At 43.0% G+C, this 18,659-nt stretch overlaps 1 protein-coding gene across 2 annotated transcripts in view; it reads right to left on the bottom strand.

Annotated features, from left to right (window-relative positions):
- ATP2C2 (ATPase secretory pathway Ca2+ transporting 2) overlaps nt 1–18,659 on the bottom strand; it is a 311,062-nt gene that overhangs the window by 81,743 nt on the left and 210,660 nt on the right. For both annotated transcript variants that reach the window (XM_069218250.1, XM_069218249.1), the window contains exons 13-14: nt 15,852–15,949; nt 10,687–10,788 (exon numbers count right to left, since the gene is read on the bottom strand). In XM_069218250.1, the coding sequence (XP_069074351.1) occupies nt 10,687–10,788; nt 15,852–15,949 (200 nt within the window). The remainder of the gene's footprint in view (nt 1–10,686; nt 10,789–15,851; nt 15,950–18,659) is intronic.

Genomic DNA, 18,659 nt, shown 5'->3' on the forward strand with positions numbered 1-18,659 from the left:
CTCTTTCTGCTTCTTAGTGGTATTTTCACTAGAACTTTAAAAATCAATATCTCTGGTTCTACTTATTGGATTTTGCTTGTTTTGGTGCATTTTATTTTAAATGTACTCTATTTTTCGAATTTGGTTTGAGATGTTCTTGTGTTGTGTTTTCACTTTATTACTGTGTGTGCTACATAAATTATTTATACATTGCCTCTAAATTAAGCCTAACTCCTTTTTGCCAATCTGCCTAAGGGCTGAGTACACATTAATTTAGTGACTTTTCTGATTCACCCTGACAAGGATTGTGGTTGTTGCCTGAGTGGGGCTTCCACCCATCTCAACTAACAATCCAATTCCTTACACATAGCCCAGCCATAACTGCACAGATTTTGTGCCAGCAGCTCAAATTTTTTTTAGGTGGCAGATCCCTTCATCTATATCATTATAAAATACAAACAGTGTTTGGCTGTTTTCCATATCCGTTTTGCAAATCCACTTCAGTCCTTTTAGCTGCTAAGTTAACAGCACCTCCACTGCTAAAACTCACAGCCCCGGTTATTCCTTTAATTTAGTACAATGGACAGATACAATGGACAGACTGGTATAAAGACAGAATTTCTGTGGTCGTAAGCGAGCATAAATGTCCACAGATCTGGAATCTGTCAAGGATCAGAAGAAGGTGCTTTGAGAAAGTTTATTTCAAATTTAAATACCATTTGAGCCCTTGTACAGAAATCCTCTCTGCAACAGAAGAGAAAGTTCTGTACTGGGTGGGCGGATCTTGCATTCTGACATTTTGTTCTTTTCTCATTTTCAAAAAGTGTGGTAAAGTATTCATAATTACTGTTTAGGTCATTATTTACCATGAAGCAATACATCTTTTGATGTAATTTGATTTGCTTTCAGAGATGTAGCCACAAAGGTCAACACTGAGAATACACCATAGTACTTTGAATATTCTATCAATCTGAACAACCGGCACCATTGGATGTATGAATCTGTGCACTGACATGGATGAAAGAATGAGGGAGGTTTTTGTTATGCAGTTATATCTCCACATTGGGCATGGAAACAAAGTCTCAGATTTTTGGGCAAGTCATTTATATCAAATGATGTAACTGCAATGTTAAGTAAAAACAAACCTTATCAAGCATTATGATTGTAAAACTGCTCAGTATTTCAGTTTATATCAGTACACAAAGGGCCGTATTACACATAATGCCCAGGGGGTGCAACAAGCGTGTGCCCACGTTTTGCACAGCCAGGGCACTATGGTATTACACAAGGGGGTGATACTTGTATGGCCCCTTCGGTAATACTGAAAGTGCTGGCACACATGCAGCACCAGTGCTATCTTCAGAGGGTGGACCCTCATTAGGATGGGGGCGTGGCCCCAAGCGAATGAGGGAATCATTTTTCATTTGCGCGTGCACTGTATTAAGGATGTCAGTACAGAGCAATCATGACCTTAGGAGGTCACTGAAAGTGTGCCACAACAATATGGCATACTCTCAGTGCACCCCCTAAGGGCAGCCCTCTAGTGGGGGGAATAGGAGGTGCCATGTAGCAGTCACTCACTGCACCTGCCTGCAGGGGGATTTATAACTCTTCTTTAAAGTGCAGGCGGATTACAGCCTGTACAGAGAAATACAGATTGGCTTTGAGGCAGCTGCTTCTTATTTCGATGAATGCACTGCCCACACCACAGGGCAGCACAAGTTTGGGGCTGCCCTGGGGGCAACATGTTCGCTTTAATATGGCACACTCTCCCTGTTTGCGCCTGGACCTCTTTCTTAAAGATGCACCATGCACCCTCTCTGTAATATGGGCCTTGATTTCCAGGCCCTCAGTGTCCATTTAACAAACCTGGAGGTTCTTGAACCTCTAGTCTTGATTTGGAACACCACACCTGATTAACAAAGGAAAGCACATGACTGCAAACATGGTGTTCTAATGACAGCGGTATTTGGGACCGATACCCATAACAATGATCACCAAAACATATTTAATTCTATATGATTGCCTCAGTCCCCGCCCCACTACGACGTTTGAGGTTCTGTTTCTGTCCCAGCGTCAAGCCACAAGCTGAAGGAGTGATAAAGTATAGTCAATTTCCAAGCATGTTAAACAGAGCACCAGTCCTAACCCCCGCAGAGAAGACAGAAAGGTGTCAGATCAAAGTATCATCAAACATTCACTGTAATCTAAAATTCACTGCAGAGTGTAGAGTTTTAGCCAATATAAACAGGAAGCTTAGTCCTTGAAAAAACCTGCCTACCAAGGAAAGTCAAGATTGCAACCAAGCAACCAAAATCAAAGCACAGAAACAAACACATGCTTCCCTACGCTACACAATGACTATTAGACATATTTAATATAGATGAAATAAAAAACAGGATTTGTAAACTCATTCACCTAAAAACATACACCAAAAAGTGATTTGCAGCAGAAAATGTATCAAGGATACAGTGTAAAGCGGGAGAAGATGTTTTATGAGCATGGCACAAACAAAGTGCAACTGAATGTACAAGTAAACATTGGTGACGGGGGCACCATTCAGTAGATACACTAGCAGCATTGCAGTCACTGATAAGTCAACGTCCATTGCACACGTTCACCTACACATGTCACAGAAGCACAGATTCCTGCATCGCCAGTTCTTACCCACAAGGGATCCCTTGGATTAAATAAATGCTGGATATGTAACTCCAAGAATGAAGCAAATCGTGCAAGTGCTAAAGACAAGGAGATACCACCGGAAAAAAGATTCAGCCAAAGGGCCCTTCTCTTAAGTATAAAAATAATACAGCGGTTCAATCTTAATGAATGCATCTACAATGCACAACTCCTTGTCGCGCCAGAAACACATGCCATACTCCGTGTCTGCGTAAACAAAGCTGCTATGTGCAATATAAAAGTAAACCTCAAACTCCCTCCCGAGAATCACCACTTGCATATCACAACACCATCCACCTGTAAACCTTTACGGCAGGCCACTGATGCACTCGTCGCGCAGGTGGCACAATGACATCTTTGTATGGCAAGCGCAGCAGGTGAAACAGGCTCCTCAATCACCAAAAGGCCCAACAATAGTAGGCATCCGGCTATTAGAGCTGCACAGATGCCACCTCTGTCACTACATCCTCAGGGTACACCAGGCTCAGCTGCTATATGATTCAAATCCATGTTAAAAGACACTATGTACAACCAACCACAGGGAAGCGGAGAAGTACAATAGTGCACACATCCCTGCATCATACACGAACGAGAAAGCAATTGGGGGTCTCAAATGGTGGTTCATGATTCTTAGGGTAACCAGACGTCCCGGATTTGCCTGGACAGTCCCAGTTTTCAGAGGACTGTCCCAGAGACCCGATGCTTTTGTTCATTTTCAATAAATGTCCCAGTTTTGTGGGCAAAGGTCAGGTCAATCTGTGAACGCTACGTTAATTTTAAATAAATGTCCCGGTTTTTGGGACAAAGATCAAGTCAACCTGCGAAGCAGAAGTGAAAGGTGTGCTCTCCTTTCACATTGGTTTCTGCCTGTCTGCTGCTTGCTCCTGTGTGTGTGTGTGTACACGTATATACACACACATTTACAAGACAGGTCAGATATAAAAGTGAGACTAAGGACTTTAGTCCTACTTTTATGTCTGACATGTCCCGGTTTTTTTCTTTTCAAAATCTGGTCACCCTAATGATTCTGCACCCAGCAATCTTTGCAGTCACTGATAAGTCAACGTCCATTGCACACGTTCACCTACACATGTCACAGAAGCACAGATTCCTGCATCGCCAGTTCTTACCCACAAGGGATCCCTTGGATTAAATAAATGCTGGATATGTAACTCCAAGAATGAAGCAAATCGTGCAAGTGCTAAAGACAAGGAGATACCACCGGAAAAAAGATTCAGCCAAAGGGCCCTTCTCTTAAGTATAAAAATAATACAGCGGTTCAATCTTAATGAATGCATCTACAATGCACAACTCCTTGTCGCGCCAGAAACACATGCCATACTCCGCGTCTGCGTAAACAAAGCTGCTATGTGCAATATAAAAGTAAACCTCAAACTCCCTCCCGAGAATCACCACTTGCATATCACAACACCATCCACCTGTAAACCTTTACGGCAGGCCACTGATGCACTCGTCGCGCAGGTGGCACAATGACATCTTTGTATGGCAAGCGCAGCAGGTGAAACAGGCTCCTCAATCACCAAAAGGCCCAACAATAGTAGGCATCCGGCTATTAGAGCTGCACAGATGCCACCTCTGTCACTACATCCTCAGGGTACACCAGGCTCAGCTGCTATATGATTCAAATCCATGTTAAAAGACACTATGTACAACCAACCACAGGGAAGCGGAGAAGTACAATAGTGCACACATCCCTGCATCATACACGAACGAGAAAGCAATTGGGGGTCTCAAATGGTGGTTCATGATTCTTAGGGTAACCAGACGTCCCGGATTTGCCTGGACAGTCCCAGTTTTCAGAGGACTGTCCCAGAGACCCGATGCTTTTGTTCATTTTCAATAAATGTCCCAGTTTTGTGGGCAAAGGTCAGGTCAATCTGTGAACGCTACGTTAATTTTAAATAAATGTCCCGGTTTTTGGGACAAAGATCAAGTCAACCTGCGAAGCAGAAGTGAAAGGTGTGCTCTCCTTTCACATTGGTTTCTGCCTGTCTGCTGCTTGCTCCTGTGTGTGTGTGTGTACACGTATATACACACACATTTACAAGACAGGTCAGATATAAAAGTGAGACTAAGGACTTTAGTCCTACTTTTATGTCTGACATGTCCCGGTTTTTTTCTTTTCAAAATCTGGTCACCCTAATGATTCTGCACCCAGCAATCTTTTTCAACCATGCACATGCACTAAAAGGCAGAGCGACTGCTGTATGTCTGACTTATTCTTCACAAGACGGCAATTGAAACTGTATTTATACAGCGCTACCCCAGTTGAGTCGCTGAAGTGCTTTTCGGGAAGTAGAACGCTATCCTGGAACCCAGAGGTGGATTAGTAGGGGCAAATATAAATTGTCATTGGGAGTGGTGGACATGTGTGTCTACAGGTTGGATGAACAGGATAAAGGGTGGATGGAGGAGGGCAGAGTTAAGAAATTATTAGTAGGGAGTTCATAGTAGCAACCGGTTTAGGATGAGTCAGAGAGCCTGTTAGATGAATGAATAAGATAAAAGGTGGATGAATGGGACAGTGGAGGGAAGCTAAGGTTTGGGAAGATTAGTTAATTTTAATTGTTTTTCCTCTGCAGTGAGAGGAACATATGTAACTATGTGGATACATGACCACAGATAAGATACATACTACGTAGACATTTTAATATGATATACATCTGAAAAAATCAGGAGTTATAAAATTATACTGAATAAAGTCCCATTTGTACATGCATGGATAAATGTTTCCAAACTCAGGCTTTCAGTTTTTGCCGTAAATTAGTGTTTTTTCTAAATTTTATTATTAGGTTTTTTTTCTTTTTTATATATTTGTCCCCCAATATTTCGGTAGTGAAGTACTTATGGGTACAATTGCTATGATCATATTACACATTGTGACAAATTTATTATTGTAGGAAAGATTACCCCGAACAGGTTCTTGCCTCCAATTGAAGTGTATGCTCAGAAAACCCTGCATCACTTATAAACAGGGGCGGTTCCTTTTGCTGGGCACGGGGGCTCCGCCCTTATAATTATAAATGCCGTGCGGAAGGTAATTGCAAAGAGCAATTACCATCCACATTTGTTTTGAATGCTTTTGCTAGTTCAGCGCCTCTGGGCGCCCTGGACTGGGTTTCTGGTGTGAAGCTTGCACGCAGACACGAAGCGCGCAGTTTCTAAGGCACATGCGCCACTGAACATGTGCCAGCAGTGAAATAGTTTTTGTGGTGCACAGCAGTGGTAACTATAAGGGCTGTAATTATGCCAGCCCTCTTTGATAATACTTGGGGGTCCTCCTGGACCACCCACTAATGACAAAGGGCAGCGTCATGTTTTGAGGCAGCCCCGGACGTGCACAGCATGCGCGGGGCTGCTTGACTATTATTTCTAAAGCTGTCATGACCCGACCCCACCCTTTCCCAAGTCGCCATAGGGTGAGATGTGGTCAGAAAGCATAACTGACCCAACCCAACTTTGACGAGTCAGAATGTGAAGGGATATTTAACAATTTAAGCATGTTACTAAATGTTTTTGCTCAAACACTGCTGCGATTATTGTAGTTACTACAACTAACACAGCTCAGTGTATTTGCTAAAAAATACCTGTGTTTAAAATCTGACGTCGCAGACTAATGACCCTGAACTCTGTGACGTCGGGTCACACTGTGCTGGAAACAGAACTCCCTCCGCGTGCCTCGGCTCGGTTTACTGAATCGGACTTGAACTAGTGTGCATCTCCGTCTGCGACACTAACTCCACTGCACCTCAAAAACTGCGGGACTGGGACCGCGCCTCGGAGGGCAAACTACCAAACTGGGCACGTTAACCAAAGGTGACGGGTGGTCACGTCTAAATATGACCGGAACGGGTAACTGAAAACTAAGTGCAGAGCAGCGTTGATGAAATACACTGGTTGCATCTCGGCCACAATTTTTGGTTGCTTATTTAGGGATAAAATGCCTTATATTTAGGTATAAACAGAATGAACCATCTCAGTAGTAATCGCTAATGCTAATCTTTGATAATGTTCCTTAAAAATAGAATACATTAAATGCGCTAACACACAGAAAGGCCAATTCGTTACAGTGAGCTAAAATTCATTCAGAGACCTCATTTCTACTTTTGTTGCGCTTGGACGTTATATTCTTCTCGTTCTGCCATTCACAGAAACCATCACCATGACCCATATTCCATCTGAAATTGTGGAATTCTGCTGCCCTAGCCACCAGTTGCGAGTATGAGGTACTGTCCTCTGGCGGTGACGGCTTTGTGGGGTATGACTCGGGATCATTGTCCGGCACTGGGGTGTCATACAGGTCCCAAGCGTCTTGATCCTGATCGTCATGACTTATGGTAGTTTGCGCTGGTGAGTGCATTTGTGGCGGTGTTTGTGCCGGCGATGCCTGTGGTGGAGAGGGCGGAGGCGTGACTTTTTTAACCACTTTGGCTTGTGGTTGTGCGTCATCCTTTGGAAGTCCGATCCTTCTTTTCCTCATGATTGGGGGAAGGGTTGATATCTTCCCTGTGTCGTCTGGATGTACAGTCTCTTTTGTGTGTAGTCCGATTCTACACTTTGGAGCTCTTGTCCAAATCTGTGCATTTGGCCACTTATTCCTTGTTCCTCTGAGTAGGATGAAGGTGTGGTATTTTTCGGCGCCGAGAGAGAATCTTTTTTCGGTTTCGGCACCGACAGAATTTTTGTTCCTTTCGGCATGGATTCTCGGTGCCGATGTTTTTCGGTGCCGGTATCTTGTTTTTGTCTCTCGGAGCCGCTTTCTCGGCTCCTAGGTTGCTCCATGGCGGTCCCTCGACCGGAGTCGGGTGTCTTCGCTATGGGCGTGCCCTTTTTCGGCGCCTTCGACGGGTCGCCTGTTTTATGGGTCGAGCCATGGCCTGTTGGCAGTGGCGTCCCCTGGGCTTTCGGTTTGTCGATGGATTTACTTTTCGACGTCTTACTCACAGTTTGTTGCTGTTGTTCGACGTCGGAGTCTCCGGATTCTGATTCCGGAACCGAGAATGTTTCCTCTTCCTCGTCGAAACGTTGTTTTGTCGACGTGGACGCCATTTGTTGACGCCTGGCTCTTCGGTCCCGGAGTGTTTTTCTGGACCGGAAGGCTCGACAGGCTTCACAGGTATCCTCCTTGTGCTCGGGGGACAAGCACAAGTTACAGACCAAGTGCTGATCTGTATAAGGATACTTACTGTGACATTTTGGGCAGAAACGAAACGGGGTCCGTTCCATCGGCTTCGATGTCGCACGCGGTCGGGCCGACCAGGCCCCGTTGGGGGATCGAAACTACCCCAAAGTCTTCCGATGATCGGTGTCGATGTACCTAACTATCCCGATACCGAACGGAACAATACCGACGCTTTCTTCCGAGATTCTGACTAACTTTCCGAACCGAAACACGGAGCGAAAAGGAATACGTCCGAACCCGACAGCGGAAAAAAACAATCTAAGATGGAGTCGACGCCCATGCGCAATGGAGCCGAGGAGGGAGGAGTCCTTCGGTCCCGTGACCAAAAAGACTTCTTCGAAGAAAAACAACTTGTAATACTCCGAGCCCAACACCAGGCAGCGGACTGTGCCAAACATGTGTATCTGCAGCAACATATGCCATCGAACATATTGTTATAGTATATGGGGCTAAAAGAGGCAGAGAAGGGTAAGGAGTTGCATAATGTGCATGAATACCCTATGACCCCAATTCTTCTGTGCAACTTATTGAATGCCGCATCTTTCAAGGATATTGACTTGTGTGTGGTGGGTGACATTAAATGTTCATCTTTTGGTACATTTATCAAAGAAATAGTGCTTAAAACTGTATAAATATACATCAGTTGTATAAAACATTTCTCAGCCCGTCCCCTGTCAAGTCCCGTTCAGAGCAGTCGGGCTCAGTTGCAAAAATTGGTTAATTTCACCCCACGACTTTGACATTCCACCAGCCACACCTGCTTGTAAATCTCTTCGTGTGGACAGTGCTCCTCCAACTATCAGTCACAAAATCTGAGGTGGAAAGAGGGCTCAAGGAAGCAAATACCTTCTTCATCTTGAAACCATCAGGAAGAAATACACCCTCAGTTGCTTCTTCTCTCGTGGTCCGTGGTCCGCCTTCAATTTGGAATGCTCTCACGGTCTACATTAACCTTGCTCTTGCTTTCAAACTTTTCAACTTTACCAAGAATCTCAACAGTTACTTAATAGGTTAAACATTGTAACTCCTGATTACACCTTTTTACATTCCTCTAAAAATAGCATTTGTCACATTTTTCCTCAACATGCTCATTCTTAAGTGTCACATATTGTTTACATTGGCATTCCGTAAAACTTGTACCATTTCTTTAAATAGCAGCACTTTTTGCACTGCCCTTTCCTTATTTGTATTGTATTTTTCTCCCTGTTGCCATCAATAATAATATCAATGTTCTCTGCTGTGCTGTCTTCCTTACTAATGTTGTATTATTATCCCAATTTTAAAGTTTTCTATCCTTTTCACATGTAACGTGCTATGTTGCCCCTTGGTTGGACTGGTTTTGCACTGTGTCAAGAATTAACAACAAAGAAATACATCTTCGGCAGTGAGATGGTCTCTAAATGCCGACATATGGAATGGTGTAGGTGGGATTGCTGTGCGGTAATGTATTCTGATGGGTGTATTTTAGTGTCTGCATGGACCCAAAATCATTGGTATTTAGTTGACTTTTTTGAGACCTTCAAAGGTACTTCACACATATTGTGTGGCTGCCCTTTACCTGATTGCTGCATATACATTTTTTGAGGTGGGATTACATGTGGTCAAAGATCGCCTTCACAATGGTCTCAGAGACAAAATGTTGGCTTGCTCAATGGAAACCAACATGTTTTATTATCGGAATATAGCTGAGAGTTTATGGTCTGTCTGACAAAGTGGTATTCAGTGCTAAACAATCTTTATAGTTTGACATTATTGTAGTTGTTTTGTGTATTAAATGAAATTTGAGGTTTTTGCTTTGCCTCCCTTCAGTGGTGAAACCAAATGATAAAGTTTTTATCATAATAGAGTCAAATGCAAATCATTGCTTATGAGCAATTTTAAGAGGGTAAGTGATCTGAAAAAACAGTAAATAACAGGACTCAACCGTGAACTTCAACTTGCCAACTCGGCGACACATTCCATGATCCATTTGTAAGCTGTAGGAAACAAGAGTTTGGTGTATTCATATATAAATGGTATAACCAGGCACACTGCTGGCTGCAAGTCTTGGAACAATCACTTGAGGTCGTGACCTTTATAGGACGGAGGGAAAAAGGCAGTGGGCTGAGTAGTGGGGTAGAGCAGCAGAATAACTGGGGGCGTGTTGGCCATTGACTGGAGGCAGCTTGTGAAAAGACGGCGGCAGGTTGTCCTGAAAGGGCAGCGTTCACAGGATCAGTGGAGTGGACAACAGGCCTGTGCAAGGTACAAGGGGCATTTTGCTGTGCCGGTGAGTTTCAGAGACATCCTCCAGTGAATGAGTGGGTTCACATGGGAATATACTTTGTAGACGGAACAACACATGCGTTGTAGGAAGACATGGAAACAGTTTCTGCTCTCCTTACAATTTGATACAACCCAAGCTGACTTAGGTGTAACCTAGTTAGCTCCAAAGAACTATGGGCCAGATGTACCAAGCAGTTTTGCCCATTCTGCGTCTATGGGAAAATGTGTTCATACATATGGCCCTATGTAAAATACCCTTCACAACCGGGCTCCTAAAATTCTGTGCTGTCTAAAGCAGTCCATTGCTTTCTGCTCCTATGTCCATGCGCAAAAAGGTTTGAGGAGGTCGGTTAGGCTATTTATTACTATCCGGACAATCCTTGTGTTTTCTGAGAACTGAATTGGAAGAAAACTGCGTCGCAGTGACTTCGTTGATCGTTTCAACGCTGTTTACATGAAAACAATGCTGTTTGCTTTAAGGAGTGATACAACATTTGCAAACCACAACAGCAGTACTTTCAGGAACTTTATGATTAGAAAGTCAAATGTCGGCCACGTACCTCCACCAGTTTACCAACAGAAATGTTTGCAAATTCATAGACTTCTTCTTTCATGGGTAGCAGGGTCACACAGCCTTTTGCATTGTAGCCGACACCACTGACCTGGGGAAAGGGTGATGCACAGTGTCTGTAAGCTAGGAAGGACAATGCAGTGTCCACAAGAGCATAAGCCATAAGATTAAACCACATGGGTAGAAAGAACACACACACACACACACAGTTGGCTGAGAATAGTAAGAAAGTGCAGATTTGGGCTCGTGCAACAATAATTTATAAATAGAGAAACGTTTTTATCACTTTTGTGCTAAAGCGGTCCTCTCAATGGAGGTGGGGTCCATGTGTACGCAATGGCACTACTACACAGATATAATATGGTAGGAATATTTTAAGCCTAAGGGCACAAAAACATTTTTGGGGGGTTACCAAAGAAAGTTGGAGTTCCAGTTCGGGCCTGGCTTCCAACTCTACCCCTATCAGTTCAGGGATACAGATTTACACTGACTTAAAAACCTTCAAAGAGCTGTTGTAGCTTTAGTTTAAAAACTTAAATTTGCCATTTAGAGTAACACAACCAAAACATGCCGCAAAGCACTGCTCATCACCTAAAACATGTTGACACAGATGAGATCACAAATTACATCAGTGTTCAAATGGGAAATAATTGAGTTTTTTTCCCTATGGCAAGACGCTGCACGCAGCCCTGAGTGGGCATAACCTGCTCCACAGGGACTTCTGCCTTGCACAGAGTGTGTTGAGTATAGGTCTTTGCCTAGGGCGAAGATGTGCGCCCAGTACCCATATGAATATTACATAAGCCACTGTGTACACTATACCTTTGGCCATGCTCAGCACATTCTGGATGCAAGGCCTAGCCTACAATTATGCTCTGTGCCTAGTCACTGTCCAACTGAACCTTTACAAAGAGCTCACTTGAATCATTCTGTTGCTATACCCGCTATCCCTGTTCCAATACTCGTATGGCCACTGTACACAGCCTTTTGCCATGCACAATGTGTAAACACATTGGCAATCAGCCTTGCCCAGTTTCTCAGACCCCAAAATCTGCTCCAGCAATGGATGACCTTTAGCGGACTGCTGGCACTGTGTACCAGTTGTGGCCTTGGGCCGTTCCATGTTCCCAGCCTCAATCTCCGTACTCAGTTCTCCTATGCTCAAAATCAGCATCATCATTGTTTAACCTTCCGTGATACACAGCTGACACTTACTGCTGATTATGCCGTGTTCGAAGTCCCCTTACCATAAAAACTATTTGACTTATGTGCAGAGCTTGGCTTTGAGGCCAGACACACTGTCCTTGTTGGAAATGTGAGAGCAGAAAAGTTGACAGAGGAGCGGGAGCAGGTAAAGACATGCCTCCTCATGGAGTGTATAATTTGAGTCCTCCCCTAGGTCAGCAAGGAACAAATAGAACTCAGCCAATCAATAGAAAGCTAAAGCAGCAATGCTCCAGGTGTCGGTGGGAACAAATAATTCAGATGGACAAGAAAGATATGCAATCGTGAGCAACAGGCTTCCTCAAAGCCCAGTCTATGTAGTGTACTCAAGAGGCCACCTATCACAGGTAACTAAAGAGGTCTTTAGGTAAGTTTTACAACCATTAATATAATTATATATGCCATTTTTCTAACAATTCAGCCTATTTATTGCATATGATAACGGGCCATAATTGTCATAGCACCGGTACAGAAACCATATTTCTGCTATATAAATTAAGTCGTTTTATGTATTTTGTTGATCGGGACATCATATGTTAGGTCACCGATGTGGACGGTCATGAGCAATGCATTAGTGGAATGATCGTGGCACACACCACCCCTGACAGGCTCATTTCACTATGAATCGGAATTATAGCGTCCCTTCCAGACACAAAGATTTTTCTCGGGTTGGTGGCTTTTTTTAATTATTAAAAAGAGACTGATCTTATCTGACCACAGCGTAGGGTGACCACCCGTCCGTAAATTTCACGGACGGGCAACGGAGGCAGGGCGAAATTAGGGGCAGAGGAGTTTCCCCAGCCGGGCTGGAAGGCAGGGGGTCTCCTGTGCTCTGAGGGAGGGAGGGGCAGACAGATAAGAAAAGGCCTTCTTGCCAGGGGGTCTCCTTCCCTAAAGATATGCAAATGTGGGCAACTGGTAAATCTGCAAATACAAAGGGGCTTGAAAACCTGCATTGACTTTACTAAAAGGACTCACTTGAAGTTTTCTGGTGGCAAAGATATTTCTTTCTGAGAGGTATTGTAATGGTGTTCCAAGGTGAGCTGTGGAGTGTGTGGTTTTAATGGAGTGTTATACATTTTTTTATCACTAGGTATAAACTGTATATTATTCAAATCTGTATTTGAGAAGCACTTTTTTTTAATTTAACCGAAATGTATTTGCGCATTTTGTAGCAGCCTTTTTTATGATGTAATTGTATTTTTCACAGTTCTTTCATGTACCTCGGTACCTCATAGTACTAACAAACATTGGCAAAGCCAATAGGTCTCATCTACGAAAGAATTATTGGCTTTGCTAATGTGTTTTAGCCATTAGCCATGTTATACACCAGAGTAGCTGCTGTTCAGCATGGCTTAAAGCTAGTGGCATAGTGGTGTGGAGTGGAGTAGAGTAGCATAGGAGCAATGGCGTAGAGCCCAGTGGTGCAAAGTACAGTGCAGTGGGGTACCGTGCAGTTGTTTTGAGTGCATTAGCATAGAGTGCAGTGGTTTAGAGTGCAGTGGCATGGGACAGAGTAGAGTGGCATAGAGTGCAGTGGAGTAGCGTGGCATACAATAGAGTAGCAGAGAGAGCAGTAGTGTAGAGTGGTGCAGTGGCATAGTTTGCAGAGTAGACTCACATTGCAGGAAGTGCAGTGGTGTAGTGTAGAGTGGTGCAGAGTAGGGCAAAGTGCTGTAGAGTGGAGTGATGCAGAGTAGAGTGGCATAGAGTTCAGTGGCATAGAATGCAGTAGTACATAGTACATTGGTGTATAGTACAGTGGTGGAGAGTGCAACACTGCAGAGTAGAGTGTCAGTGCAGTGATGTAGAGTGGAGTAGAGTGGCACAGAGCAGTGGCGTAGAGTACAGTGGTACAGAGTAGAGGGCAGTGGTGTACAGTGCAGTTGTTTAGAGTGCCATTGGTGCAGAGTGCAGTGAGACTACAGACAAGTTATGGCTACCTCACATCCTGTCATTAGGTGTGAGACAGTCACCCACACCATCTGCCCTGCCTCTTTAAAAAAAAATAGGTTGAAAGTCCATGGGCGGTTGGGGTAAGCCAGATGTTTTTGTTCAATTTGTTTAAAATTGCATAAGGTTAATTACCTTAATGTTTCCCAAACTGTTTGCCAGGGGTTTTGAAATGTTCAGAAACATAATCAAAATTTTGCTGTTACTTTCTCTTCAGGAAATATCGGGTAGATTTGGGTAGGGGTGATGGCCTTGCCGTAAAGGGCATTAATTTACTACTGAACAAGGACGTAATGTGACACCTGAATGTAGCACACCAGGAGGCAATCACAAAAGGTCCACAGTGAATAAATAGTGCTATGTTAAAAAAGAGTACATAAATGCACTGACAACATACTGAGGCATGGCCTCTCTTGCGTGTGTCTGTAAAACTGACGTTTGTTCTTGAATTTTTGTCCTGAATTTGGACCCTTTGTCCTGAATTTTTGTCCTGAATTTTGACCCTTTGTCCTGAATTTTTTACAGCCCTGTCCAGAATTTGCCTCAATGCCAGGTGGTCACCCTACCACAGCGTGATTTCATTAACATTTTGTCATTAAAAAAACACACATACACACTTCTCCTCCACCCACCAAAGGGAGGATATAAGAGCCTACATGCACCTTTATAATACTTGGTACTCTCAATTGTGTGTAAAGTTCAAGAAGAGAGAAATTACAAAACTCCGGTAACCCCTCCCTTGCTCCCTTCTGCCCGCTTCAGAACATCATTGTTTTCACAGCAGGAAAGTCTGGTTCTGTCATGTTTTTCAACATGCATCATATTTTCCAACACACCTAACTATCACAATGGCACTAAAAAGGCATATCCTACTGTGTTAAAAGTCAACATCACACAGTGTCTGTTCGGTGCAGACAATATTCCAGTTCTGTGCAGCCTGGGGGTGTGCTCAACTACAACTGTATACTTAGAGAGTGGGTGGGAGAGAAGATATGAGAATTCTCTCCTCGGCTGCACCCGCGCATTAGACAAAGCCTAGTACTGAAAGTCTTCTGAGTTTCAACTCACCTCACAAATACTCTAGTACAGTGGTTCTCAACTTTTTGACATCTGTGGACCACCCCCCCTTTATCAGTACTGGAACCCGGGGACCCCCACTGAATCATTATTGGAAAAGGGGGACCCCCTTCCACCTGAAATGAGTCATTACTGAAAGCTGGGGACATAATCTGTTAATATCATTACATTTTCTAAGCAGTCACTGACCCCCTCAGGAGGCTTTGCGGACCCCCAGGGGACCCAGACCAAAAGGTTGGGAAACCCTGCTCTAGTCATCACAGGCACTGTCTACCAGCCGACCTGCTCCCGTGATGCAATGTTCCACGCACAAATGCTCTACCTCCAGCTGTTAAGCAGGCATTGACCAATTGAATGTAGAAGGTTGTTTTAGCTTCTCTAAGAAAACACACCCACACCTCCCACACTCAGGGCATCTGTAGTACAATCACACAGTTTGAAGAAATTATGAATGTGTGACATTTAATGAATTTGGAGCATTGTCCAGATTTGGTACTAAAGATATAATCATAGTTGGGAGGACTGGAAATGTATAATTCCACCCTGTAGATTGTTTGAGAAACTGGTGTATGGGGCAGACCGATCTCTAGAGTATGCCAAAGAAAACTTGACTGCCACCTACTGCATATGTCAGGTTAGCTAGTGTATGAGCATGTCAGCCTACATGTGTCTTGCAAAGTTGCATGTTCGTAAATTCCCCCATTTGCAACAGCCAGTTGTCTGTTGAATCAAAAACCGCAGATACATCGTTTTGATAAACTTTGTTTTATATTTAGGTCATTCAATTTATGCTGACCAGATTTTTCACTACAAGGTAAAACGAAATCTGGCTTTCTGAGGATGCCACATCCTGTGAGGGGCCAAGGCTGTAAAAGAAGAGGCTTACTTCCCAGTATGTACCTCTGCATGGATCCCATCTGATGTCACCAGCTGTGTGACTGTCATCTCATTTGCCGTCAAAGTTCCAGTCTTGTCTGAACAGATGACATTGCAGCAACCTAGAAGAAATTATGCACTTATCAAGTTTTTGCTGTCAATAAAGACACATGAAGACAGAAGGAAAATAAGGACATACAGGACATCAGCATTACAAATTTCTCTTCCATCTAAAATGCTACAAACTATGTAGCATTCTCCCTACTCTTTCCTCTAATTTTAATCCTCCTCCAGTGTCTTCAAATCGTTACAGTTTTTTCCTCATTGCTTCTGCTGAAGGGCAATTTATTGGATCTCTTGCTCTTTCTGTGAAGTATTTTGTAGAGTATTAGAGACACCTTGCTTTTTTTAATCACCAGATAAATGTCCATAGTAAAACAAAATACCATAAAAAGAATATATTACTTCTTCACATACTAAGAAAGTCTTCACTCTTGACAGCTTTGTGGTCTTCTGTATGAGAGCATCTGATATGCAAGCAGCAAAACGACTGGTGTCAAAGCTTATGGGATTCTAGAGAGGTGAAGTAGTAATTATTTGAATGGTGGGAGCTGGAACAAAAGTTCACTCGACCACTGGCTGGTGGATGAGACAGTGTCCCTAAATAAACATGTGTACCATCTACACCTACCTGCTGCCTCTGGTTATTGGGGCTTAACTTTCAGCAGTATTGTTATAGACTCAAATGTCTACTAGAAATGTTCAATTCTGTCTCTATATTTATACCCTTGGGCTACTGCAGCCACACTCTCCCTCCTCCCTTCCACCTGATATAATGCCACATTCTAGCATCATTACTGACAAGATTTGACACATATCACTCACAGGATACAACTCTGGCATTAAACACCTAAAAGACAATCTTTCTGCAAACAATATTTACATCTAATTAGCTGAGATTCATTGACAATTATTTTATAATAGATGGGATTCTGTAATCCCTGCATACACGTCAGTTACTCATTTCTTTATAATCAGCCACTTGTGAGCACCAAGTCTCCGATTATAAAGAAAAGACGTCAGAACTCGACTGTTAAAAGGTTTATTACAATCAGGTTTTGATGTCACAATGCCTGCTGCCAGAGCCAGCAGCTGAGGAGAAAGGCAGGTCAGGTCACCGAGCATAGTTAAAGAGACAAACAGGACATTGCTTTTATTTCTTCTTCTCTATTTTAATAGCGTATGACAAGCACAAAGAATATATTAATTTTTTCACTCCTTAGAGAAAAGCTAAAATCTTTCTGCATGTTTTTACAGTTCTGAGCTACTGCAGCATTTGTTGTTTTCAACTGACTTGTATTGTGCTGTTTCTATTATCTGTTTCCAACAAATATCTGACAGGTTTTTGATGTGTTTAAATGTGCACATTTTTCACTAAGGGTTTCGTTTTATTCTTTACGTTTTCAAAGATGCTCGCTCTTTCATATGAAAGAGATGCGTACCAAGGTTTTCAAGTAGTTTGAGGGAACGATGATGGTGTGACTATGTATTTTATGGAATAAAGTACCCCCTGGTGTACACGGAAAGGATATTGCAAGTCACCTTGGAGTTCCAGAATCTTATAAAGGAACTCAGCCTTCAGCCTTGTTTCTCTATATGGTTATAGAACTCCTCCGTGACTTGTTATATCCTTATATTGTGCAACAGGGGTACTTTATCCCTTATATAATTACCCAAGACCAGTTCTTCCATCACCCTATCTGTCTTTCATAAAGTCAGATCTCCAATGAGCTTTCATTGCCTACTGATAGCGTAGTGACTGAATAAATTTACTTAATGACACTGAGGATGGAAGAGGAGGATTGCAAAACTGGTTTAGGCTGATCTCTGATCAATTCTGATGTTGGTTAAATAATATTCGAGGTGCCCAGCAAAGAGGAGACATAGCACATGCTGTTTGGATTTACATTTTATCGTAGTAAGTTAACCCCTTCGCTGCCAGGCCTTTTCCCCTCCTGTGCCAAGCCTTTTTTTGGCTATTTGGGGCAGTTCTCGCTTAGGCCCTCATAACTTTTTGTCCGCATAAGGTTCCCACGCCAAATTTGTGTCCCTTTTTCCAACATCCTAGGGATTCTAGAGGTACCCAGAGTTTGTGGGTTCCCCTGGAAGAGACCAAGATATTAGCCAAAATACAGCAAAATAAAAAAAAAAGAAATGGGAAAAAAGGGCTTCAGAAGAAAGCATGTGCTTTTTTCCCTGAAAATAGCATCAACAAAGGGTTTGTGGTGCTAAAATCACCATCTTCCCAGCTTTCAGGAACAGGCAGGCTTGAATCAGAAAACCACATTTTTCAACACAATTTTGGCATTTACTGGGACATACCCCATTTTTACTATTTTGTGTGTTTTCAGCCTCCTTCCAGTTAGTGACAGAAATGAGTGTGGAACCAATGCTGGATCCCAGACAGCTAAACATTCCTGAAAAGTAGACAAAATTCTGAATTCAGCAAGGGGTCATTTGTGTAGATCCTTCAAGGTTTTCCAACAGAAAGTAACAGCTAAAATAAAACAAATATTGAAATTGAGGTGAAAAAAAGAGCCATTTCTGTCCACATATTCTTCAATAACGTTTTCCAACTATGGCAGATTTTTGAAAGCAATACACCATTATGTTTGCTGGACTCTTCTGGTTGCGGGGATATGAAAGGCTTGTGGGGCCATCAAGAACCCTAGGTACTCACAGCCAATAAACGAGCTGCACCTTGCAATGGGTTTTCATTGTATACCGGGGATACAGCAATTCATTTGGTGAAATATATAGAGTGAACAATAG

This window comes from Pleurodeles waltl, chromosome 12 (assembly GCF_031143425.1).
Source record: "Pleurodeles waltl isolate 20211129_DDA chromosome 12, aPleWal1.hap1.20221129, whole genome shotgun sequence".
Taxonomy (NCBI): Eukaryota; Metazoa; Chordata; class Amphibia; order Caudata; family Salamandridae; genus Pleurodeles; species Pleurodeles waltl.